This window comes from Pezoporus wallicus, unplaced genomic scaffold (assembly GCF_028554395.1).
Source record: "Pezoporus wallicus isolate ANWC-B61680 ecotype Strahan unplaced genomic scaffold, APGP_CSIRO_Pwel_v1 contig_4450, whole genome shotgun sequence".
Classification (NCBI taxonomy): Eukaryota; Metazoa; Chordata; class Aves; order Psittaciformes; family Psittacidae; genus Pezoporus; species Pezoporus wallicus.
The window spans coordinates 73,952-100,960 of record NW_026635196.1 but is presented as its reverse complement, the minus strand read 5'-3'; the positions used below and the strand labels follow the sequence as shown (position 1 = coordinate 100,960).

The following is a 27,009-nucleotide window of genomic DNA, read 5'->3' as shown; positions in this document are numbered from 1 at the left end:
AGGAAGAAGAAACAAGGGAATAATTCCCCTGGGTCAACCGCAGTATTGTGGAAAGAAATGTTTTGCTCATTGTTTAAATTGCATGAATGTTCTTAGAAAAGGGGGGGTAGGTAACTTAGAGAAATGTCCTGTTGTGGTTAATGGGGCAGAATCTAGCTGGAGGTCTGTGACTAGTGGAGTCCCTCAGGGGTTGGTGCTGGGACCAGTGCTGTTTAATACTTTCATCAATGACCTGGATGAGGGAACTGAGTGTACCCTCAGCAAGTTCGCTGATGATACTAAACTGGGAGGAGTGGCTGACACACCAGAAGGCTGTGTTGCCATTCAGCGAGACCTGGACAGGCTGGAGAGTTGGGGGGAGAGGAACTTGATGAAATTCAACAAGAGCAAGTGTAGAGTCTTGCATCTGGGGAAGAACAACCCCATGTACCAGTACAGGTTGGGGGTTGACCTGCTGGACAGTAGTGAAGGGGAAAGGGACCTGGGGGTCCTGGTGGATAGGAGGATGACCATGAGCCAGCAATGTGCCCTTGTGGCCAAGAAGGCCAATGGCATCCTAGGGTGCATTAGAAAGGGTGTGGTTAGTAGGTCAACAGAGGTTCTCCTCCCCCTCTACTCTGCCTTGGTGAGGCCACATCTGGATTATTGTGTCCAGTTCTGGGCCCCTCAGTTCAAGAAGGACAGGGAATTGCTTGAAAGAGTCCAGTGCAGAGCCACAAAGATGATTAAGGGAGTGGAACATCTCCCTTATGAGGAGAGGCTGAGGGAGCTGGGTCTCTTTAGCTTGGAGGAGACTGAGGGGTGACCTTATCAATGTTTACAAATATGTAAAGGGTGAGTGTCAGGATGATGGAGCTAGGTTTTTTTCAGTGATGTTCAGTGATAGGACAAGGGGCAATGTGTGTAAACTGGAGCATAGGAGGTTCCATGTGAACATCAGGAAAAATTTCTTTACTGTGAGAGTGACAGAGCACTGGAACAGTTTGCCCAGGGGGGTTGTGGAGTCTCCTACATTGGAGATATTCAAGGCCTGCCTGGACAAGTTCCTGTGTGATGTACTCTAGGTTACCCTGCTCTTGCAGGAGGGTTGGACTAGATGATCTTTTGAGGTCCCTTCCAACCCTTAGGATTCTGTGATTCTGTTACAGAACATTGTGAAATCTGTGCGCTGAACAAATAAACACATAAGGAGTGGAATTTATGGGGGCTAAGACTGCGGTCAGACTTGTGATAGACATCTTCCTGTTAATGCATTAACAAGACATTTAGTAACCTTTCTAAGATATTTCTTCACCCGGAGACAAGACCCCAGCAACAGGTGGAGAAGCCCAGGAAAAGAAGGCAACAGGATTGGCTGAAACCCAAGAAGCCCAGGAAAAGAAGACAACAGGACTGTCTGAAACCCAAGACCAAAAAGTATAAGAGACTATCCCCAGAAGTTCCCCTCGGGCAGAGCGGAGACTCCCCGGTGCACCCAGTGCTGCTTATTGCCTCTCGATATTAATTATAATAAAAATCAATTAAAACAGATTGGCGCTATTAGGTTTTTATAACACTGCACCAGCTACTAAGAAGGAGAAAAACAACTGCTACTGCTGAACCCAGGACATTTTGATATAGCAAGTATGGCCAGAAGTAGAAACATGGAATTCCAAAGTTAAAAGCATGAGTCTTTATGGCCTGGTATCAAGCTGAAAACTGCCAGATTCCCACTTGCCTTGTACTGGGACAAAAAATATCACTAAAAATATTGAACAGATATTAAATTATTATGTACATAAAACACTTCAACTTTTAGATACAATAGCCACTGCAAAGTAAATTTCACTTTCTCTGCTTAGTCCACAGCTGGCAATCAACAGCAAAAAGGTTTGAAGGCTTTGGCATTTTGTTTCCGACTTCAGACACTTAGGATGTTAAGTGCTAGCATAACTACTAGCCCTCCTCCACACCAACACCAAGGAAGGGCCTCAATACAAAGCGAAGAGCAGGTCACACAACCAGGTACCACTCAGCCGTGGAGTAACGTTTCCGCAGAGTATCCCTGTTGCCGGAACAGGACTGCAAGTCGCGGCAGTCACAGACAAACTGATTAAGACGGGCGCGGCATGGCGCTGAAACCACGGGGTGTCCGAGTTACTTGGGCTCCAAGCCAGCCTCAGATCCCCTGAGGTAGCACAGCGAGGACCCTAGCTACTCTCGCTCGCCTCACCCCAGGACGGGCAGCCTCCGCAGGCCGAGGCTTTCCCGGGCGGGCAGCTGGTCGCGCGCCTTCCTGGGCTCCGCGGCGAAAGACGACCACCGGGCGCCCTCTCCGGGCGAAGCAGGACACCTTCACCAACCGGGCGAGAGACTACGGCGCCGCTGGAGGTGGGGTCCCGCCTCCGCTTCCGCCGCCGCCTGGGGTCTCTCTTTTCCTCCCTCCTTGGTCGGTTCCGGTTGGAGCTTAGTGGTTGTCATTGGCTTAGTGACCCCATCCGGGCACTCGGTGCAGCGTTATCGCTCATCGTCCCAATATGGCGGAGGTAAGCGAGGTAAGGGGGCTGGAGCTTTGAGGTTCAATTGGCTCCCTGCGAGGCTCCGCCACCAGCAGGTCCCCCTGCATACTTCTCACCATCCCCATAAAGCGTTTCTGGGGCGACTCGGCAGTTGGCAGCGTTGGGGTAGCTGGAGCCTGTGTCACTAGGCCGTGCAGCGCGGGTACGGAGTTCGCAGTCTGCGAGCGGCCGACGGGCTGTGGCCGGACGCGGGCGGGGGGAACGGCCGTCACAACAGGTCTCGAGAGGGTGCGGGACGGATTGGCTGTGGTGCCGCAACGCGGACGATGGAGAAACGCCTGGCGGTAGGGAGGAGGAGTAAACTGGGAATGGGGAAGAGACGGCTGGTCTATCTTCCTTTGCCTGTCCCCGTCATGTCCCGCTGAGGCCGGACGGAGTGGGAGCGTCGGGCCGGGAGCGGCTCCTGGGCAGCTTCTGGCAGGGGAGGAGGAGGAAAGGAAAGCGAGCGAGTGAAGGAGGGATGGGAGAGTGAACAAGATGCAGCGGTGAGCAGGGTTAGGGACGGGGACGAGGCCGGTGGGGAGCGCGAAGCGGCGGAAAGGGGGAGGGGGGCGGGGGAAGGGCGTGAAATAGAGGCCTCCTACCTGCTGCTGGGCTGGAGGGAGTCTGTGTTTCACTTCGTTTTCTCTCCCCGCAGGCTTCCTTTGGGAGTTCGAGCCCAGGTTCGTCCTTATCCATCTCCTGTCCCAGCACTTAGTCTGCTGCTCACATGCCGCTCTCTCCTTCCTGCTTCTTCTCAAAGTTGACTTCTGTTGCCTTGTAGCTTTCCTAACACTTCATGTAACTAATTGTCTGCCCGATTTTTTTAAGCGAAGATGTGCGCTGTGGAGTTCTTTCCTTAACTCTGGTCACAGTTAGTAATTGGTTGCTTGGAACCCAAAATTAAAAAAAGTTTTGTAGCATTTTTAAGTTGGCGTCTCAATAAAAGCCATGTATCCTGGAGAGAGGCTGTTCATATTGTTGCTCATAACTGCAGGGTTGTGTAAATTTTTGACTTAATAATATCAGAAAATGTTTAAAATCATAATGATATGTAATTGTTAAGGCTTATCTGCTGTTAAGGTTCTTTGGAATACAAGCAAGCATATTTAACATTAGCAGGGCTCCCCATGAAGAAGTATTTGGGGAGTGCATTTGCTTCTGTGTAACTGCTTTCAGCATTGGCTATTTTTAAATTAAAAATATTAGATTTTTGGAGCTTGTGTTATTTTAATATGGTTTTAAATATTTTAAATGAGATACTGAGTGTTAAGAGTTACTAAAGAACTGGGACTTTCATCTCAAGACTGTGAGTGGACTAGAACTTTCACTTGAGTTAAACATAAAATGAATTAGATCAGTGATTGGAAGCAGTAATCTTGAGCACACATATATATATGTAAGTATATATTAAGGCAGTTGACAGACAGTTCTTTAAAAGCCATAGGATCAGGATGTGATGATCAACAAGAGAAAAATTCAACATGTGATGTTATGATTTGAGTAGTATTATCAGTTTTCTCGAGACGGTAATATGAGTAGCATGTGAATAAAAAGCATTTTTGGCCTGAATGTTTCCATGCGGTATGATTGTCACAGTATTGTCTTAAGCTAGCTAAATAGACAAAGCTTACTTTAATTACCTGCATATAAGGAATGAACACTTAGCATAATTGCTGAAAAATTAATTAGATGTTTTAAAACTCAGAAGTGTTAGTATATACAACTGTCTCCTTGAAGGCTAGAAGCAGTGCAGAGTGATTTTGGTTTGGGTGTTTGTCTTTTTAGTGGTTTTCTTTTTTTTTTGTTTTTTTTTTTTTGTTTTGTTTTTTTTTTTTTGAAAGCATTGAAAATTTGTAGCTGTTTCCTTCAAAACATCAAAAAATTCTTACGTGGAAATAATTCTTAATAAACCTTTTCTTTGCTGTTTGTAATCCAAGAATTGCAACAGAGCACAGGTATGTAAGAACTAGAAGGAGAAACCAGAAGTGAAAGGGAAATATCCCTAGTCTGTTTCTTCATCCTGAAAGACTTAAGAAAGTGAACATTATAGAATGAAGCAACCCTATGTGCCTTTAAGAATGCTGACTTTGTGGTGCAGAATATTTGCATCTTTAAAACTTGTTGAATCTAATTATAACCTTTCTAACAGTTGACAAAATGCACTTAATAGTACTTTTTTGATTACTTATGAGTATCCTCTTGAGTAATGCAGAAGTGTGTTGGACCACAGAGCTGTCACAATGGCTTGTTAATTAATGTGATCCATTAGAAGTGTTTTGTTATTTCTGCTATATTTTCCTCTATATTTCTTGAAACTCTGTGTTCTTCCTTAGATCAAGGGCTAAGAATTAAATTAATTTTTTTTTAAAATCTCATCTGTGAGGCTAAACTAATCTGAAGTGAGTCTTGCTGCTTATTTTGCCATTAGTAGGAAGCTGATTTGTAACTTCAGTTAGCTGTTTATCATTGAAAAACTATGCTATTTACCATATAAATAATATAAATAGAATTGGTCTATAAATCAGTCTCTTGCAGCATCTGAAATCTTGTTACAATTGGATTTTATATGTTAATGATGGTTTCAGGGATGTTTTGTACAGTCTTTTATTTAGTAAAATATTAAGTTGGGGTTGTACTTTCTGAAACTTTGTTTCTCCCAAGTACTCTATACTGCAGGAGAGAACTGAACTTATTACTTCAAAGTACAAAAAGGAAAAGTCAGCTAAAATAGATGAATTTGTCAGGTAGTTAGGAATTTGTTCCAGTTATTCCATTGAGAATTCTGACCCTGTATGTAAAAATTCATGCAACCTTATTTTTTTTTCTGTGGTGTAATTTCTTGTGTTGATGTATATATAAGAAAGAAAAATTACTCAAATCAGGGTTGTTTTGATAGTTGGCTCTTTATCGTCTGAGGATCATGACTTTGACCCTTCTGCTGAAATGCTGGTACATGATTGTGATGATGAGCAAACCCTTGAAGAAGAGGAAATGATGGAAGAAAGCAAAAATTTCAGCTCTGAAATTCAAGATTTAGAAAAGGTAAGACTGACTTGCTCTCCTAAATGTCCATTTATGTTGTACCTCTTAGTGAAAAGATATTAGTGTTATTTTAAGTTCAGGATCTTATTTTTTCATGTAATAATCCTTTCACTTTGGAAGAGAAATTACTAAATCAAGTTTTAGAGTCCTATCATCTAATTTTACTTCCAAGTTTAATAAGATGAAATTATATATTTTGCATACTATTAAGTGACAGCTAGCTGTGTTTGTTGGTTGGATTTTGTTTTTCCAATCTGGAAATACAGCCCTGTTTTGGACATGATGGATCACATTTATTTGCTACATAAATTGTAGTTCTGTGTCGCAGTTTCAACAATTTGGTATTTGGTGGGTTTGAGATAACAGATTTAACCACAGCGTATTAGAAGGAATTTATATTTGTTAACCGTTGCTGGTCATGATACTGATTTATCTGTTCTCAATATTAGTCTCTGATATATGTCATGTCACTTCTGTTGCTGCTGTTAAAGACTGGTTTTAGTGTTTGCTGTGCTCTGTAGCACTTAGGAGGTTTATTTGTTTGTTTGCCTGGGAGATTTATCATTAAAACACTGTTCTTGAGCTTAATCAAGTGTTTGGGCTCTGTACTGAAGACATTACTGTACTTTGGGTGCCATCACACAAAGACAAGTAACAATTATACTTCCTCTGAAATGCTTCTTGAGAAGGACATACAAAATGTTACCTTCACGACCTTCTGATGTTTTCTCCCTTGTTACAATGATTTTTCAGTACCTTGAGCATCCTTGTGTAGTCAAAATACTTCTATTGGTATTTACCAGGAATATTGTTTTGGCTTTTCCTAAGGTTAACAAGCTTAGAATATAGGCAGGTATCTAGAAAGCTTTTCATCTCAGAGGGTCTGGAACTTCACTCTCAAATGATGAAGTGATAGAATGGGGGTGGGGAAGGACAGGACTGGACACCCTGGGTATTCCAAAGAGGCACAACTTATCGCACTGTGCTTGGGCCTGGCCTGTGCCTACCAAACACTGTTTGATATTATGCAGCACCCTCAAGAAGAGAGAGTCTCTGGATCTGAAAACATACCAACAGACACTTTGGCTAAACCAGAGACCCAGTCTTCAACTATATCAGTCACCCCTATAACTAAAAGGAAATGGAAGCAGAAGTCAACTTGTTCAGTAAGGGATGAAGAAGCTTCTCCTAAGAGGGTGCAGGCTGCCTCTTCCGATTCTCTCGCCTGTTCTGCAGCAGATCAGTCACAAGAACAGGAGGAGGAAGGGATTGTAAATCATAAATGAGACAGAAACCACTTGATTCCTGTTCCTAAGTGAGGTGTGAGATATACAGAAAGATTTCGGCAATCGACCAGGTTAGCAAATTCTCACTGGGGGCCAATAGTCAGGAATTAGAGGGTAAGGAAGCTGCCCAGCAGCTGGGATCTCTTTCTAGAGATGAGGCCATTGACGGAGGGATTGGAAAAGGCAGGAGTCTCTGGTGGTGACAGGTATCCCTTCAAGGAAGAACTTGCAAATTCCTGAAGCATATTGGTGGTGGTCCATTGGTGGTGGAGGTGATCTATAACAACCTGGTTAACAGCCAGGTATCCAAAAGCCTGGATGAAATCCAGTGCACATGGTCCATGTGGTGAAAGTTTGTATGAAGTGTACTGATGTCATATGCCAATACCCTGGCAATAACAATCTGGACAGACATGGAGGCACTGACTATGGATGGATTGGTCAGACAACTCTGAAAATACAAAGATAATCTCACTTCTTCCCCACAGGCCTGTGTCAGCTGTGGAGAAACTGACCAAAACTGGTTTACTGTTGTGGTGTTTTGCATACTTGTAGCTTGTAACTATATAGGACTGAAGTCTTCAAGATTTTCTGCATTGCTTTCTTGTAGAGGAATTGTTACTGTTTCTAGTATATCTTCTGTATTGAAGAAATATAGGCAAATCATGGTCTACAGTATGAATCAGGTAAAGAGCAAATTTTTAACTACTCCTTAGTTTAATCAAGTATATGGTTTTCTTCACTAGTTTGATGGAACTTCATTATATGCCAAGAGACATGGCTATGAATTATTTCAGTCCTGTACCTGAAAATATTTTAGATCTTTACTTAAGATGACTGCTTTCAATTAAATTTTTTTTGCTTGTTTTTACTTATGTTTTTAAAAATGTCTTATTTTTTTAGGCCTTAACTGCTTACAAGTATTTGGCAATATGTTGAAATGTTTGTAAATACTTCTGTATTAGGAAGGAAACATGCCACTGGAAGATTTACTGGCATTCTATGGCTGTGAACCTGCAATTCCAGTTATGGCTGGTTCCAGTGCGGATAGCTCTCCAAGTGAACTTGCAGATGAACTTCCAGATATGACTCTAGATAAAGTAAGCCAGAACTGTTTTCCTTGTATTATGGTTTAAGAGCAGAAATCCATGTGACCTTAAATTATACTTCACTACCTCTTGATGTTACAAAATACACATCTTTGTCAATTTCAGTATGCAATTAAGAGTTGCTGTACTAGTGGAGGACTTGACAGTGTTAGGTTGAAGATTGGACTCAATGATCTTAAAGGTCTTTTCCAACCTAAATGATTCTGTGTTGTTGTTGCTGCTGCATAGGAGTAGGTTTTTCTGTAGATCTGTATTTTAATGTATGCAATGTTCAGAATGTATGCAACTGTAGGTAGGTAATATATTATCTTTTTTTTTTTCCTCTTCTCTCTTCTTTTATTTTTTTACACTTTCTGTAAACCCCCATACAGAGAGGTTCAAACATGTCTGCTAGTGGAGTATTTAACCTACAGTAACTTTTTTGTGTGTGTGATTTGGGAAGATAATGGGTTGTCTATTATCTGTAACTCTTCTCAGCAAAATTTTACGAAAGTGCCTGGGAGCTGTTCTATTTCTTTAATTTACCCCCCCCCCCAAGTTTAAGAGGTAACAGCCTCTTAAAGCTTAAGTATACCTGTGATGCAAAGAATGACAGAATTATGAAGATTTCTGCTGGCCTATTTCTTTGGAAGCAGTTGGAGGAACATTTGAGATTTGATGCTTGCAGAGGTTACTACTTGTGCATTTATTTTAATAGAAGACAGGGGGGAAATTGAACCTTTGTGTTCAATTCTAAAGTAAGTAGTTATATTCTGATATTTAGGAGTGAGCTAGCTTTTTAATTGAGAGGATGGTTTGCTAAAATTACTTATGGTAAGATATTTTTAATTAATGTGACTTGCAATTTGCTGAATCTAAATGCTCACCAGTCTATACTTAATAGTTAGTCTGAGATTTTATTTTTTTTTTGTTTTAATGATACAGGAGGAAATTGCTAAAGACCTCTTATCGGGTGATGATGAAGAAACACAGTCTTCTGCTGATGACTTGACACCATCAGTTACTTCACATGAGGCTACCAACTTCTTTCCTCGGCCATTAAGATGTGGGAAACCTAATTTTAGAATAGTACTCAAAAAGTCTTAGCATTTTATTTATATATATATGTACCTTCCTAGTTTAAAATATCAGAATTGCACAGTAGTGCTGACTTTATAGAGAATTGAGAAACAGTGCTTTGCAGGATGTTGTACGAGAATGTTGTCCTTGGTTGGTATTACTGATTACCTAAAAGACCTATATTTAGTACTGTGCTCAAAGCACAGATAGAGTAACTTTTCATAATTAATAGTTAATGTGTTGAGGAACACTCTTTTTGTGATTTTTCAGTATGTTAGTGAATGACATGAATATGTAACTCCTTTTAATTCGGTGTTTCTCTACTAAAACTTGCTGCTCCTTTAAGCCATTGACTCTTCCATTCAGCCTGTGGATGTGAACTGGGATGTGATTTCTTTGTGATTGTTTCCCTTCACACATTCAACAGTTTTCCATAGGACTTCATGAGTCAAAGTGGTTTTATATGGGATGGGGCCTATGAACCCATAATCTCAAAAACTTCTCCATATGTGGAGCTATTATGGGAAAGATCCAAGAACCAGTGTTTCAGTTATCCAACCTGGACAAGATATTCTTCATTGCTCACACTCTAGTACACCAGTGAACAAATGAAATACAGTAGGCAACATGAAGGATTTTTATCATGATTTTAATTTGATGAGTATCTTGAGCTTTTTCTGGGGGATTTCATCCCCCTAGAGAAGGGGGATGTTAAAGGGGATGTACTGTTGTCCCCTCCTCCTCCTTGAGAAGACTTGCCTGAGAAGACTTGCCTACAGCTTTACTTTCTTTGTGATTAACCTGGGGCTGAGTCATAGCCCTGGAAGTTTTCTGGTTTTATCATACCTTTTCTGTAAGGCATAAGCCTTTATTGAAGAAAATTGATGAAGAAAAATTATCTCATTTCCTTTTGAGTGTTAGAAGCATAGCAGATTGTCTCAGTTGCAGTAATAATAAATGTTTCAGTTCTGCAAAATACAAGTACCAGTGCTTTCTGACTTCATACTAGTTTGATAGAAATATAGATCAACGGATTCATGATGAGTGTCTCCCAGAATAAAATTAGGGGCTCCTTTCAGAAGTAAAGTATATATTGTAGTTCTTTGTTTGAACTGAAGATTCTTCCTAGCTAAAAGCAAACTTTTTTGTCTCTGAAGCAAACACTATGTGTGATGGAGATAAGGAATCGGAAGGTGAAGGTGTAGAGGCAGACAGTGGTAATTCATCTGAAGAGTTGAGAAAGGTAATAACTATATCTTTAAAAAACAAGTTAAGAAAACCTTGCTGTTAAGAAAAACGCATTAAGATTTTATAGTACCTTAATTCTGGAGTTCTTTGCAAAATGCCATGTTAATGGAATTTATAATGATTCAATACACAGAATATTTAGCTAATACCATTCTCTTGTGACTTTTGTTACATCCTCAGGAAATAATGGTTGGTTCGCAATATCAAGCTGAAATTCCACCTTACCTTGGCAGGTACCATAATACTGAAAGGGGTAAGTTCTTCTGACTGTTTTACTTTTTTTCTTATTTATACAAACCAGTTGATGGAAAAAATGTTCCTTAAATTTATAAGATAAATTATTATAATATAAATTAAATGGCTTAGTTAAAGTCTTGGAGACATTTTAAAAATATAAAAAAAATCCCACAAAAAAAACTCAAAGCCCTAAAAACCCAACCCCCCAAAAAAAGAGAAACAAAAAAAACCCAAACCTGCCAAACAAACAAAACAAGCCCTAGATGACTGAAGTAACACAACCACATAATTATATCTCAGAATTGTGATTCTGCAACTTCGAGAGGAAGTTCTCAAGAAGACCTAGGAAGATGGATTGCAGTGTTAATTCTGAAGTATCTAGTAATATTAGGAGGCAACAAACTGTTTCAAGAAGGAAATAACTGGGCTATGCAATTTGGCTTACACTGAAGATCTTAAATGGTATTTTTCTTTGCTTGTTTTTTGGCAAGCATAACAGTGTGGGTCACAAAATGGTTATGAAAAACAAAGCAATAAACTTTTAAATTTTCATAGAATTAGTCGATGTAGGTCCTGATATACCTTGTTTTTTAAAAATAATATGATGATTTAAGTATGAAATTCTTCCTGTGTAAATTTAGTTTAAAAACTGCAATTGTGCTACAGTAGGAAAAAAGTAACTTTATTAAATAGTTTTATTTAGTGTTTTTAGAAACCTTCATTGTGAGAAAAGTATAGCACACATAGTTGTGGAATTAAAGTAAATATTGAAAGAAATTTCCTCATGGGTGAAACAGCTGTGAAATCAAGGAACAGTTTAGGGGGATATGTTAATAAATGAAGGCCTTCTGTTTTTTCTTCTGCAAGTTAATTGTGTTCAAACTGTAACATTTTGTGGGAATATCATTCTAGTGAAGTATATCAAGTCTTTTCACCATTACCAACTGCTTTTTGAAGAATGATCCTTTGCATTAGTGAAGAATGTTTAGCATGGATGGATCAGGAAGCATTAGCAAGTGAACATAGAATCATAGAATAAGGTTGGAAAGAACCTTAAGATCATCTAGTTCCACTCTCCCTGCCATGGGCAAGGGCACCTCACGCTAGCCAATGTTGCCCAACGTTCTGTCTATTCTTGCTTTGAACGCTGCCAGGGATGGAGCAGGATCACCTCCTTCAACCTGCTGGTCATGCTTCTTTTGATACAGCCCAGGATATGGCTGGTTTCTGGGCTGTAAGCACACACAGGTGACTCACATTCAGTTTCTCATTGACCAACACTCCCAAGTCTTTTTCCACAGGGCTGCTCTGAATTGCTTCACTGCCCAACCTGTAGCTGTGCCTGGGATTGCGCTGACCCAGGTGTAGGACCTTGCACTTTGCTTTGTTGAACTTCAAGAGATTGCGTTGGCCCACCTCTCAAGTGTGTAAAGGTCCCTCTGGATGGCATCTGTTGTGTTGCATAAGAGACCTAGGGAAGTTTCCCATTTTCTAGGATTCAAGTGTGTTGCTTACTGGTTGTAAGAAATGGAGAAGTAAGCCAGATTTAACTGGGTAGTCCTTTTACTGTTTATGCATCTTGACTTCTTGGCTGAGGACTAGAGAAGGGCCAATATCCAGAGAATGATCTGGAAGGTGTTAATCTGACAGTTTCTCTGGAATGGGCTGGTGCTAGAAAGAACTGGTAAGACTATTGTCTGCTGGCATGGCCAAGAGCAAAGAGAGAGTTCCCAGATGGGAGAATTTGAGGAGCTCCTTTTGAGAATATCGGGCATGGACTCCAGCAGGAAGTGCTGGGTTGTCTTGGTTGATAATAAAGGTTGAATTTAAGTGTCACCAGTGTTTGGAAAGGTTGGACCTGGCTGTATGGGTGGAGGTTTCTGTGAAAGCCTTTTCTGTGCTCCCTGAAGAGCTTGTGATGGCAAACAGGGGTTTATATTTCTGCTATGTAGTTCCAGCTACCAGAATTGTGCTAGAAGGCAGTTCTGCTCTTCTAAAAACTTTGCACTTGTAATATGTGTGTTTAAAAGCTTTCCATGTTCTTAAGTCATAACAGAACTTTCAAAGGAGATGCAATTTTATTCCTTAATAATCTTTTCTGCAGATTTGAGAGATTTTAGAATATTCATCCCTTCTACTGTAACTGCCATTATACTTGTATGTATTAGAACTTAATAACTTTAATTTTGTATTGCCAAGAGAGTACATGAAGCATTATGTGTAATGTTAATCACATCTACTGATCAGAGTAAAGGATTTATAGTTTAATCTAGAATTTAAATGTGGGCACAGACAAAGGTTCAGGCCAACTCTTGAATGTTTCCAATATATTGTCTTTCAAATAAGCTACTTGAGGTGCACATACTATTTCAGTATACTATGAAGGAGGACTGTATATCCTGATTGCTTGTAAAATATGGAATGTACAAGTTGCATTTGGTTGTTAGTGAGCAAAAAAATACCATGTTGAGACCTAGGTTTCCATTCTGTGAAGTAAGTTTTGGTGAATTTCAGTTGAAAGTGACCAGTTAGTACATATTTTAAAAAAAAAAAGTGGCTATTTGAAATATTAAACTAATATCCTGCACTCTTCTATTGTAAACTGTAGTTTATTTGTTGAAAGCAGCTGAATATAACAGTGGTTTTGCTAGTTCATTTATATGAAGATGAGTACATATGCATAAATTGACTTGATTCATCTAGTTGTCAACAAGCTGTTCCTCTGTAAAGACTCGAGTTCAGTCCCTTATCCTCATGGAACCTGAATCACTTTGCTATACCACAGTACAGAGTCTGTCTCTTAACTGAGGCTTTTGGGGAAAATGAGTTGCCAATTTTAAAACATCATCATGGTGCTTGATTTGATTACTTCTATATTCCTGTTGTTTGTCTTTGTGAAATAGCTTTTTATGTTATACCTTAACAATGTCACACTTGATGTTGTATTCCTGGTTTAACAGCCTATGAAAATGAAGACCATTTACTTTGGAAACCTGATGTGATCTCAGAAAGTAAAGTTAAAGAATACCTGTTTGAAACCTCCTTAAGAACAGGAAATGAAAACATGATATGCAGAATTCCTGAAGGACTACATACACGGGACAATGAACAAGTATGTTTTATAATGTGTTCTGTTTGTGATACACTGCTTTGTAATTAATGTGTTCTCTTTCTCTGCCTTGTGTTATAAAGCTAGTAATATTCAATTTGCCTTGGATGTTATTGGGGAAGTTAAGCACGTACTTAAAATTACAAGTATTTGAATGTTGGCAGTGTTGCGATCTATGATGTTTGATTGCCATGCTGTTGACAAATCCAGCTTTTCTAATAATTTAATATAACATTTTACATTTGCTTAATTAAACCTTGCCTCACTTCTGGATGGTTTTGCTTTTGGTTGTTTTCAAATTTTCATCCTGTATAATGATAAATCCTCTTTTTTACATTAGATATGCTCACTGAAAGGCTAGTTTCAGAAATTTAGATTGGATATTGGCAAACTTTGACTCTTTCTAAAGATAACTTCTATTTTGTAGGCACTGTATGAACTTCTCAAAAGTAGCCATAATGTTAAAGAAGCAATTGAGAGATACTGCTCAAATGGAAAGGCATCTCAGGGTAAGAGAGAGTACCTGCCTTTTAAGAAATGTGCATTTGGAGGAAGAAAAGTGTAGTAGAACCTTGAATAAGATTCAGATTGACAAGTACATATTTTTCAATGATGTCTTTAGCACAGATTAGGTATAATCTGTCTGTTGGACAGACTGAAACTTCTGCTAGAGAACTTTGCAACTTGTTTAAAGGTTGTAGGATCAAATTTTATATCTTCCCTTTTCCTCCACTGCTGTTTTAAGAATGGCCCAGACTGAGAAGGATGGGGGGAGATAAGATTTTGCTCCCATAAGACAGTTAATATCCACATTACAGTACCAATTGAGAGCATGATCAATTATAATTTGTTACTGTAAAAGTCGGTCAGGGAAACTCTCTAAGACTCAATTTGGAGTTTTAGAAAGCAGGTATTCTTTATTGCAACGCTGGGCGCACACATGAGCTATTTCACAAAGGTGAGCGCATATTCATAGTTTTTCCAGGAACTAATTATAATATTTGCATTCTAATTACGCATGCGCTTTTTTGCTGAGTGGGGGTCTCTGGTAGTCGCTGATAGTCTTCCTCACTGTGTTTACTGAATGACCTCAGTGCCTGCGCATGCTCTCAAGGTCCTAGTGATGAGTTAGCAGTTGGTATGTCCTTGCTTCTGTTCTGTTCCACTCTGGTGGCACCAAGGCTGGCATCCTTGTTCTTATTTACTGTCTCCTTAGTTGTTATCAGTCCTGTGATGTTCCTTCCCCCATCAGCTGAACATTCCTTTCTCTCTACATGTTAGCAAGTTAGAACAGTTTGCTGTATTTTACTATGTTAGTTTAAAGACATACACACTATTGTTCGTTTAAGCCTGCAATCTGTTTACTTTTATACCAGAATTAGAACATAGCTGGCTATGTAAGTGAGCCCCACTCTTCATCACTGTGCTAATAACATCGTGCTATGTCAACCCTAAGCTGGTTCTGCTGTATAGTTTTATAGGTCTTTAGTTAGAGTGTGGAGAGATTTGTTCAAATTTACAGTGGAAAATGAGTTAGTCCCCAACTTTATTATTCCCTTTAAAAATCAGAGTTTATAATTTAGCAAAGATGATTGTCCTGTATTTTAACAAACGTGCTGTATAAAGCAGAAGTGGCCTATGAGCCCTGGCTTAGGTTGGTATTTTGCACAGAACTGGATCCAAAGGGAATTCGAGTGTTTACAAGCTAGGCATTGTGAAAGCTAAGTATCTAAGGTAAAGCTGAAGGGAACATCAAGAAATATCAGAGCAGTGCTTCAGAAAAAGCTCTTCTCTAAGAGATTGTGTAGAGCTAAACAATAAGGAAGTATCAGTTGCAGGTCTGTATCCTAAACCCCATACCTCTCTAGGATTTAGGTTCTTATTTTAGGATTGAAAAATACCTCTTCCCAAAATCTGTCCTAAGGACTAGTACTCACTACCACCACCCCCTGCCCCAAGTCAGATGGGATTTATACCCTCATTAAAACTGGTAAAGGATGATAATATTGTTAGGACCTGTCTCTTAGAGTAACCATTGTGCTATGATCTACTCTACCCACTGAAGTTCACTAACTTTACATGGGGATCTTCTCTTCTCTTTGAAATTTAAGATCTGTAGTAAGGAGTGAAAAATTAATGGGAAAGAAAGGAAATAGTCTTATAGTGGAATGATTATCACCTTCACCTGGGAATGGGAAAGTCTTTGTTCCAGTGTCTGCTTCCAGAGATGTATTGAAATGTGTGCATTTGGTTTTTTATTATTCTGTTTTTTAATTTATTTTCTCTATCAGCTTTAAGTAATAGCTGAACAGATCACTATTATGAATGCAAGATGCTTAAAATATCCCTTCTTTGAGAGAGATATATATATATACACAAAGCCATAATTGAGGTAGTATAGCAACAGTACTTGAGACAGAACTGACCTATTCAAACAGTTTGAGCTACTTTGGTTTAAAACTCTTATTCTTTTTTTGGTAAACTTTCTGTTTTTGTTTAGATTTGTAAAACTAAAATTCAGTTTCATCTTAAAGAGAGAGATTGTTCCTTCACTCTTTTTCCAACAGCCACTGTTCTTTGTATCTGATGCAAGAAGAAAAATTCAGAAAAATTGTTTTGTTTGCTTGTGGGTTTGTTTTTTTGTTTGTTTGTTTTTGTTTTGTGGTTTTTTTTTTGTTATAAACAAGAATATTGGATTTCGGGCAGGATATCTACAGTAGAGGAAAGAACATGGACCTAAGTAACTGAACTATTAAGGTTTATTTAGAGCGCATTTTGATATTTATACATTAGCAACACAATTTTTCTCTGTAAAGGTTAGTGAATGAAAATAAGGTTATCATGCTACTTTTCAATCATCTAGAAGAGATGACGGCATGGACAGAAGAAGAATGCAGAAGCTTTGAACATGCACTTCTGATTTATGGAAAAGACTTTCATCTCGTACAGAAAAACAAGGTTAGTATTTTACAGTTAAATGGAAGAACTGATAGATGATAATGATGCCAAAAATCTGTAAAAGTGATTGTCCTGGGTTCAGCAGTAGCAGTCATTTTTCTCCTTCTTGGTAGCTGGTGCAGTGCTGTGTTTTGACTTCCAGCCTGGGAACAGTGCTGGTGATACCAATGTTTTTGGTTGTTGCTAAGTGATGTTTACCCTGACCAAGGACTTTGTGAGGCTCATGCTCTGCCAGGGAGGAGGGGAAGCCGGGAGGAAGCAGAGACGGGACGCCTGACCCAGACTAGCCAAAGAGGTATTCCATACCACAGCACGTCATGCCCGGGGTGGGGGGGGGTGGTGAAAAAAAGCCTACATCACCCAGGATTCCCAGGCGGTCTCCCATCCAGGTACTAACCAAGCCTAACCCTGCTTAGCTTCCGAGATCAGACAAGATCGGGCATTTTCAGGGTGGTTCAGCCTTGGGGACAATCTCTTGGTCCTCCTCTGTCATCGCCTAATCCTAGAGAAGACCGAAACCTGACTCTGCTTAACTTTCTAGATCAGATGAAATGGTTGTGGATGCAACACACTCTGAATGTGTGCCAATATGGTGATCCCCATCACAATTAGCAGGCAGGTCTCAAGGGTACCCAAAGGCCATTCAGAACCATCAGAACTCTCAAATGATGCTGCTGTTCTTGTCACTGGGGCTGGTGTAGCTGCTGTGCTTGGAGTTGGAATAGCTGTGCTGTCTGCTACAGTTGGAGTTTGAGTAGCTGCTGTACTTGTCACTTGGGTGTGTGGGAATGTCTCCCTCATAGGCTGACCACCTGAGGAGGGGAAAAAAGATGTGTAATTGCTATACACTTCTATTATATACCTCCCCAAGTATAGAGGTGGTGACCACACTGGGAATGCAAGCTAGATCAGTTTCATGATCAGTGATTCTATTGTATTACAAGTCGTTACCCTAAAGTACAGTGAAACAAGAACCTTAGCCCAAGGCCTCCAGCCGATAAACACTAACACAGCAAATACTGACTGTAAGTAATGTATGACATGCTGAAACTGTGAGATCAAGAGCAACATCTTTGAGAGCCAATAAATCAGCATTGTGATGAGTGACTATTAATCCAAAACAATGAATGCTTATCACAAATACGATTAGACACTGTGGTCAGATCTGTTGTTATCTCAAACCTTCGTGCCTCACGTTGGGCACCAAAAAGAACTGTCATGGTTTAAACCCAGTTGGCAGCCATTTCTACCCCCCCCCCCCCCCCCCCTCCCTCTGCTCCTGGGTTGATGGGGAGGAGAATGGAAAGAATGTAACTCACCACCCACTGACCAATACCCAGCCTGACTGAGCAGTGATCTAGCCTTTCTAGGTAACTGCCCCCATTTTTACATCCTGGGCATGATGTTCTGTGGTATGAAATACCTCTTTGGTTAGTTTGGGTCAGGTGTCCTGTCTCTGCTTCTTCCTGGCTTCCCCTTCTCCCTGGCAGAGCATGAGACTCGGAAAGTCCTTGGGCAGACTAAACATTACTTAGCAAGAATTAAAATCATCGGTGTTATCAGTGCTGTTTCCAGGCTGAAAGTCAAAACCACAGCACTGCACCAGCTACTAAGAAGGAGAAAAATGACTGCTATTGCTGAACCCAGGACAACTACTTAGAATATTTCAGTTTGAAAGGGCCTACAACAGTCATCTAGTCCAACTCTCTAACCTCTTTAGGGCTGACCAAGAGTTAAAACATGTTATTAAGGGCATTGTCCAAATGCCTCTTAAACACTGACAGGCTTGGGGCATCAAATGCGTCTCTAGGAAAGCCTGTTCTAATGTTTGACCATGTTCTTGGTAAGGAAATCTGAAACTATAGATTTCTTTCTACGTCTCCTGATTTAATTGGTTTGTTCCAGGTACTAGAACAGTAAAACTAACAATATTGCAAAATTAGGGGGTTTTGGGAGAGTGCAAAATGGACTTTTTTGCATTAGTCTTGTCAGTTCTTCTTGCCTTCTTTTAGGTAAGAACCAGAACAGTTGCTGAGTGTGTGGCTTTCTATTACATGTGGAAAAAGTCAGAACGTTATGATTACTTTGCTCAGCAAACAAGATTTGGAAAGAAGAGATACAACCATCATCCAGAAGTTACGTAAGTAAAATGTTCTTGGAATATGTTTTCTGTTGCAAATGGTAAATGTAGAAGATAGTTTTTAATTCCCATCATTGCGTTGTAATGCTGAAGTGCCTATTGCAAATGAAATTAAATCTGTCATCATTTTTAGGCCTTGTTTTTCTGTTAAATAACTCATTATGTATACCATATTCTTGAAGGGACTACATGGATCGTTTGGTAGATGAAGCAGAAGCCCTTGGAGAAGTACATTCTTCAGCTTTAACATCTCGTACTCGAACAGAAACCATTCCTGATCAACAGCTAAGCATTCTGAACTCTATTACTGCTAATGAGCTGACAGGTAAAGTAAGAGGAAAAAAAAAAAACAACCCTCACAAGACCTTTCTGTTTGTCCTTGTTTAAGCCTAGCCAGCAGCTAAGTACCATACAGCCACTTGCTTGCTCCCCCCCTAACCTCCCCCCGAGAGGGATGAGGGGGTGAATCGGAAAAATGTATAACCCATGGGTTGTGATAAGAATGGTTTAATAATTGAAATTAAGTAAAATTATAATAGAAATAATACCAATAATAACAATACTAATAATGGGGAACAACAAAAAAAAAGAGAGAAAATGAAAGTGATGTGCAATGCAGTTGCTCACCACCCATTGACCGATAACCAGCCTGTCCTGAGCAGGGATTGGTCCCTTCAGGGTAATTCCCCCGAGTTTATATATTGGACCTGAAGTGCTGTGGTATGGAATGCCCCTTTGGCTAGTGTGGGTCACGTATCCTCTCTCTGCTCCCTCCTGGCTTCTTGTGCCCCTCCTCACTAGCAGAGCATGAGAGACTGAAAAGTCCTTGATCAGTGTAAGTGCTACTTAGTAACAACTAAAACATTGTTGTGTTATCAGCATTATTCCCAGACTAAAGCCCCAAAACAAAGCACTGCACCAGCTACTAGGAAGAAAATTAACTCTGTTCTAGCTAAAATCAGGACAGTATCCACCCCTTATTTATGTCATGCTCAGCCCCCACACTTTACAATAAACTATCACTTTTTCTGTCTCATTATATTTTATTATTTATACACACACACATATCCACTTACAGATATCATTCCCTTAGCCTGCAGACCATCCCTATAAAAGTTTGTTGGGTTCATTCAGTCAATGATGTCAGGCTTCATCTGTCGTAACATTCTTTCAAGGCAGGAGAGATGGTGTACAGTGCTGGATTGTTGCCTGCTGCAGCCAGTTCTGATTTCATCACCACTGTGCTCATCCAGCTTCATTAAAGTTCATTCTTTGTTAGCATAATGATCGAAAGGGAGCTAGGTTCAGGCCCCAATCTCTGCAGTGCCAGAGGTGACTTCTAGCTGCTGCAGAAAACTTCTAGCACTATATAACACTTTGAGCTGCTATGGAAGTATTATATAGCAGTCAACAGCATAAAATCGAGTTCATTGGTGACATTTACCCAAAATCAAATTCCCTTGAGGTACATACTGGATTTCCCCATTTTCTGCATTGCCCACCAAGTATAGACAGGTCCTGGAGAAAAAGCAGTCCCCCAAATGGGTTTCCCTTTGCCTGTAGCAGGAATATCCCAGACTGTCTTCTCCAGCATATTCTTTATGTGCACCACAGGAACATTATCCTCTTCTAGAGTATGTAAAAGTTTTGATTGGGCCAGGCCAGTTTGATTGGCAGATCCACTAATGTTGACTAACAAGGTGGCTTCTGCTAAATGTATATCCCAATGTTTGAAAGTCCCACCACCCATTGCTCTCAGTGCAGTCTTCAACAGTCCATTGGACCATTTGATTTTTCCCAGAGGCTGGTGTGTGATAGGGGATGTGTTATACCCACTCAATGCCATGCTCTTTGGACCAAGTTGTTCTGGAAATGAGTCCTGTTCTCTGACTTAATTCTTTCTGGGGTGCTGTGTCACCACAAAACTTGTATTTCAAGATCTAGGAAGGTGTTCTTGGCAGTGGTATGGGGTACAGTGTATGTTTCCAGCCATCTGGTTGTTGCTGCTGTCATTGTAAGCACTTGCTTCTTGCCGGGGCAGGTTGATGGGAATGTGATATAGTAAATCTGCAAGGCCTTCCCATATTTGTACTTCAGCCATTGTCCTCCATACCAGAGAGGCTTTAACTGCTTGGCTTGCTTAATTGAGGCACATATTTTGCATTCATGAATAACCTGGGTGATAGCATCCATGGTCAAGTCCATCCCTAAATTACAAACCCCTCTATATGTTGCATGGCTTGAAGTATCATGGACCCTTTGGGCTAAAACTAATTCAACCTTATGTTGCCAGTCTAGATCTACCCAAGCTACTTCAGTCTTAGCAGCCTGATACATGTGTTGGTTATTCTGATGTTCCCCAGTGGCCCAACTCTTGGTTACATGAGCATATAACTGGTGTACCTTCATCACCAGGTTCTGCACCCGGGCAGCGATATCTTGCCACAGTGCAGCAGCCCAGATGGGTTTACTTCTGCCTTGCCAGTTGCTCTGCTTTCATTGCTGCAACCACCCCCACAGGGCATTTGAGACCATCCATGAGTCAGTATAAAGTAATGGCCATTTTTCTCATTCAGCAATGTCCAAGACCAGCTGGATGGCTTTCACCTTTGCAAACTGACTCGACTCGCCTTCTCTTTCAGCAGTTTCTTCAGCTTGCCGTAGGGGACTCCATACAGCTGCCTTACATCGCCGATGCTTTCCCACAATACAGCAAGACCCATCAGTAAATGAGGCATATTGCTTCTCACTTTCTGACAGTTTATTATGCAGTGGTGCTTCTTCAGCATTTATCACCTTCTCCTCTGACATTCTGTAATCATTATCCTCTGGCCAGTCCATGATGACTTCTAGGATTCCAGGATGATTGGGGTTTCCTCTTTGGGCTCGTTGTGTGATTAGTGCAACCCACTGAGGGGTTGACCTCGAGTCTCCTTTGGAGCTTTCTGCCAGAGGCTCCAGGTAGGACCATTCTCCCCAGTGGTGTAAAGCACATTTTTCACATCTTGCCCGGTCCAGACTGGTGCAAGGGCTACTGCATGAACTATTTCCCATTTAATTTGTTGAAAGGCTTGTCATTGCTCAGGACCCCACTTGGTATCATTTTTCTTTCTTATCATGAGCTTATAATCAGACTGTAATTTGGGATGTGCATTCTCCAGAACCCCACAACACCTAAGAAAGCTTGTGCTTCTTTCTTATTTGTTGGTGGAGACATTGCTGTTATTTTGTTTGTCATGTCTATTGGGTTCTGACAGTGTCCATCTTGCTATTTTATTCTCAGAAATTGATTTTTCCTGTGCAGGTCCCTTAACCTTACTTTGTTTTAATGCAAAACTGGCCTTCAGAAGGATTTGGATTATTTTTTTCTCTTTCTAAAAATTACTTCTGTTGTACTGCCTCACACAATGATGTCATCAATGTATTGTAGGTGTTCCAAAGCTGCTCTCCATTACAGTAAATTCTGCATAAGTCTGTGACAGATGCTGGGGCTGTGTTTCTACCCCGGGGGCAGTCAGTTCTATATGTACTGGACTGTAGTGTTATGGGGATGAAAATAGTTGTGCTGCCAATTGCCGGAGTTTGTGTAGCTAGGGTGCTTGTGGAAATTGAAGTGGTTCTAATGCTTGTTGCTGGGGTATGAATTGCCATAGTTTGTGCAACTGGGATTTGAGTAGCTATAGTGTGTGTAGCAAGGACTGAAGTAGCTGCAGTCCTTGTCGCTGGAGTTTGAGTAGTTACAGTGCCCGTCACTCGATTCTGAGTCCCTTTTTTTTTCTCCTTTGAGCAACAGTGCTTCTTATAGTTGTTGGAGTAGCCACATGTAGCTATTTTAACCCTAAGCAAGATCTGAGCCATATTCAACAGTGTGCTGGTTCCTAGCAAAAGAACCAAGCTGGTTTCAAGGCTATACAAAGGGTATTCAAAATTGTTAAAATACATGGATACTGCTGTAATTATCCCGGAGGAGGATATAGGAAACTGAAGGAAGATGTTTCTGTTACCAGTTGGCTTTCAGAGAAAAGGCCAAAGGTGTAATCATTAGTAGTTCCCACTAGATGGCTCCCGAGGGACAAGGGTGATGACAATACTGAGTGCACATACTACATTAGTCTCATGACCAGCAATTCTGTCATCATAACCCAGCACTGCAGAGTATAACAGAATTATAACTAAGCCCAAGCCCACGAATAAACATTACCCCAGGGACCATATATGACAAGAGCATTATTACATAGCAAACCAGTGAGCATGAACTCTGAGAACAAATGAAGCAACACTGTGGCCAATGACTATTACAATATAATGAATGCTTATACCAGAATTGTTTTAACACGCTCTGGTCATATCCATCTTTATTTCAACCCTTTGAGCCCCATGTTGGGCACCAAAAAGGACTGTCATAGTTGAAATCTAGCTGGTAAGTTAAGTACCACATAGCTGCTCGCTCTCTCACACACACACCCTTCCCTCCTCCCTGGGTGGGATGGGGAGGAGAATTGAAAGAATGTAAAACTTGCGGGTTGAGGTAAGAACTGTTTAATAATTGAAATTGAGTAATATATAATACCAACAAAAACAATGCTGATAATAATGATAGGGAACTCCCCCCCCTTCCCAGTTTATATCCTGGGCATGATGTGCTATAGTATGGAATACCCATTTGGCTGCTTTGGGTCGGGTATCCTGTCTGCTTCCTCATGGCTAATTGTGCCCCTTCTCACTGGCAGAGCATGAGAGACTGAGAAGTCCTTGATCAGGGTAAGTGCTACTTAGTAACAACTAAAACGTGTGTTACTAGCATTATTCCCAGACTGAAGCTAAAACACAGTGCTGTACCAGCTACTAGGAAGGAAATTAACTCTGTCCCAGCTGAAACCAGGACATTGTTGTAACTCTATAAGCAACTATCTTGTTTACATTTTGTGTTCGTCTTTTCTAGCGTTGACAAGCAGTGTAGCTACAGTCTGCAATGATTCAGATGTGAATTGCCTGGATGATACCTTTCCTCCTATGGACAGCTTACCCCGAGCACCAGTTAATCATGTGCCTGTTGGAACAGAGGAATTGCTTAACTTGCCTAGCAGTGGTGAAAGCGATTGTTTTAATTTATTTGAGACTGGCTTTTATCATTCAGAGCTAAACCAAATGAACGCATGCAGTGAGGAAACAGAAAGACCTGCGAAGAGATTGAAAATGGGGATTGCTGTCCCAGAATCTTTCATGAATGATGTCTCTGTAAATAATCTTGGTGTGGACTTTGATAACCATGCACACCATATTACCAGTGCCAAAATGGCTGTTTCAGTGGCTGACTTCAGTTTATCTGCAAATGAGACAAATGGTTTTATTAGTACCCATGCTCTTCACCAACATACTGCCCTTCACTCAGAATGACTGTGGAAAACTAAACAAACAGTGGGTACTTTATGCAGTAGTAGTAAACTTAATGGGAACTATCAGGTTTGCCTAGTCTTTCACTGGAAGTTTGAATTTTGACATCAGTGATGTCTCTTTATGTATAGAACTATATCTTGATTTATCAAGAGTAATTTCTTTTCTCAGTCCATAAATGTGGAAATGTTTGATAGAATTTGGGACTGTAGAGAGAGGCCACCATTTCAAAACCAGCACAGAAGTTCTGAACTTATTGGAGTGGCTTTTTAGTTACTTTTGCCATAACAGATACAGTGTAACAACATTTACAGGTACTGATCCTGTTTCTCTGCTCAATGTAGCTCTCACCCTCTTATTAAAGGGAGGGATGGGTTTCTCTAACTTAAACTGCACAAATATACAAGGATGTTTTTTTTAAATGGAACCTTCTCTCATGTGATACTAGAGTACTTCAGTTTAAAACCCAGCAAGTTCATCTTGGTGGAAGCTAGCACAAGGGACTTAACATGAGTAAAGTATGAAGACCTACGCTTGGATGCTGTTGCAAAATTATAGGCCATGGCTACTTTACATAGAAGTAATTATGCTGTCAGTTATCTGTGTACTTTAAACTTACTAGCTTAAACAGATGCACCTTAGGCTATTGTATTCAGATGGGGTTTGTCCACAACTTTGAAGATTAATGCACCTGTGTAACTTAACTTTCCTAAGGCAGCTGATGTATGAAAGCTACAGTCTGCACAGCTTAGGATTTACCACTAAACAAACAGTCTGTGTTTTGGAAGACATCTTAAATTATTTGGAACACTGCAGTTCAAAGTGTTAGAATTTTGAGGGACTAACTAATTTTTGTTAAAATATTAGAACATTGAAGTAGGTATCTAAAAGTTTTTCAAAGTGGATTGCATCTATTTGTTTTGGCAAGTCACTGGCTCAAAAATGGCACTTAACTATATTGGTCAAATATAGGAAAGGGTGAGTAAAAATGTTTCCCATAAAAGCAACTATTTAAATTAAGTAATTTTTTACTTTGAACATTGAGTGCAATTTAGCCATCCACAAAGTTTGTCTTGCAAATGTTTTTTTTCCAGTTCTTGTGGAAGAACATTACTTCAGTAGGATGACCTCTTTCCCTCCATACTTTTTCTTTGCACTGTTTGTATTACAAATTTAATTGCCACTAATTTGTTTTCATTTTTGAAGTAATTAAGTTTGTGTTGGTGATATTTGTAATAGTTGCTTCAAAGTTATGCTGAGTAATTAGAAAGTAGTGAATTTAATAAATACCCTCTTCCCTTCCAATTATTATGTGTATTGTGAACTGTATTGACATCCTGAGTTTCAGATGCAACATATGGAGTTTTCTTTACAGCACTGTAACAAAGATTGTTTTGAAGCATTTATGCAATAGCACATTTACCATATTAAAAGGAATTACTTTAGTGCAGTGGACAAAAATAATTTTGTAATCACTTTTTAACCGTATACATCTGAAATATGTAATTCTAGTAAGTACACAATTAATGGGTAGCCTTGGCCCTGTGTTATACTTTTGATGTTTTTAGCCAAGTTGTCAGCTTCTTGTTGCTGTGTTTTGTGCTGAACACACCTTGTTTCTTTTGTTTTGAAACATACCTTGTTTTGAATGTTTTTACCTTGTTTTTATGTTTTGAAACATACCTTGTTTCTTTTGTTTATGAATCAACACATTTTATGTAATTTTGTAAAATGCTGGCCATAATCCTTCATTTATGGGTTCAAATTTATGGGTTTACAGAAAGTGGCTGGTCTGTATAAAAATCATTATACAAAGATTACTGAATGGTTATACCAGTTGCACTTAAATGAACATGCCCATTCTTATTAGCTGATACAGTAATATATTCAATTTATCTATGCATTGCTGGGCTCTTAATGTAGATGGAGACTTGTCTAAGGTTTGGGTTGTCAGCAAGTTGAATGGACACTTTAGTTATTAAATACTTTTGACCAAAATTCAGAAAATGAGAGAAAAATTAATTCCAGCTAGTCTAATAGATTTTTAGATGCTCATCATATTTAGCCTGTTGGCTAGCTAGCTGATATTGTTTACTTTTAATTCTTGGTTAAAATGAGGCAATAATTTGCAAGATTTTGTAAATATGTAAATTCTTCATATCTTTAGATACCTGTTTCAATATTTTCTGACTACTTATGTGTATAGTAACATTTTTGTGTGTGCTTGATGTGACATTCATAAATTTGTACCCCTATGACTTTATCCATGTCAAATAGCTATTTATTGATTTTTTTTTTTTTTTTTTTATTTCAGAAGCTGGATTTAATTATTTTTCTCTCAGTTTAAACATTTAAAATTGAGAACTTGTTGCTGTTTATTAAAAGAATTGTGTTTTGAAAGTCAGCATCAAGATAAATGAATTTCAACCATATGAAGAAATTGTATTGCCTTGGTTCTTTGATGGTGAAGCACAATTCTTATAACAAACTGTGATGAATTCTTTGTCCTCTGCCATATTTTTTCTTTATACAAACAAACCAAAAATCCATAATGGGCAATTGCAATGTTGGTAAATATATCCTTTTTATATACAGGGAATCTGGAGAGGATAGCTGATTAATTTAAAAGTGTAACTTGGCGTTTTGATTATAGCAATACCTTTACTTTGGTTGCATGTATGTCATCTTTTCATGCTAAGCTTTTAAATGTTAAGTTTTCTTCTTGTTATGGTCAAACTGCTGAATTTACTTGGAGGATACTAAATTGTGTACTATTAGGTCAAAGATTTGTGCAATTGTTTCCTGTTTTGAATTTTTAAAACTGAGGGTCAAAAATGTAGTAGTGATACTACTAATTTAACCAAAGTTTTTAGGTGACTATTTCAAC

General features: G+C 39.6%; 1 protein-coding gene and 1 pseudogene across 4 annotated transcripts; one reads left to right on the top strand and one right to left on the bottom strand.

The window, feature by feature from the left end:
* The first annotated feature begins 2,442 nt into the window (after positions 1 to 2,442).
* Positions 2,443 to 25,401, top strand: LOC130600320 (mesoderm induction early response protein 3-like). 4 transcript variants are annotated; one of them, XM_057411549.1, is made up of 13 exons: positions 2,443 to 2,525; positions 3,196 to 3,220; positions 5,437 to 5,582; positions 7,834 to 7,968; positions 8,902 to 9,022; positions 10,194 to 10,279; positions 10,465 to 10,537; positions 13,482 to 13,633; positions 14,058 to 14,139; positions 16,494 to 16,588; positions 18,601 to 18,728; positions 18,911 to 19,053; positions 23,671 to 25,401. In XM_057411549.1, the coding sequence occupies exons 1-13, from the start codon at positions 2,517 to 2,519 to the stop codon at positions 24,123 to 24,125; spliced, it is 1,650 nt and encodes a 549-aa protein (XP_057267532.1). In that variant the 5' UTR covers positions 2,443 to 2,516; the 3' UTR covers positions 24,126 to 25,401. The 4 variants fall into 4 exon arrangements, with proteins under 4 accessions (XP_057267532.1, XP_057267514.1, XP_057267524.1 ...); XM_057411531.1 differs by lacking the exon at positions 2,443 to 2,525 and adding an exon at positions 2,766 to 2,842; XM_057411541.1 differs by lacking the exon at positions 2,443 to 2,525 and adding an exon at positions 2,810 to 2,842 and having other exon boundaries at positions 16,497 to 16,588.
* Positions 16,937 to 17,055, bottom strand: LOC130600346 (5S ribosomal RNA; annotated as a pseudogene).
* Positions 25,402 to 27,009: the final 1,608 nt, after the last annotated feature.

Bases quoted from the DNA above. Each gene is read 5' to 3' on its own strand.
- LOC130600320 (XM_057411531.1), top strand. The intron at 14,140-16,493 runs GTAAGAGAGAGT...TCAATCATCTAG, and splicing joins AAATGGAAAGGCATCTCAGG to AAGAGATGACGGCATGGACA. The intron at 19,054-23,670 runs GTAAAGTAAGAG...CGTCTTTTCTAG, and splicing joins TACTGCTAATGAGCTGACAG to CGTTGACAAGCAGTGTAGCT.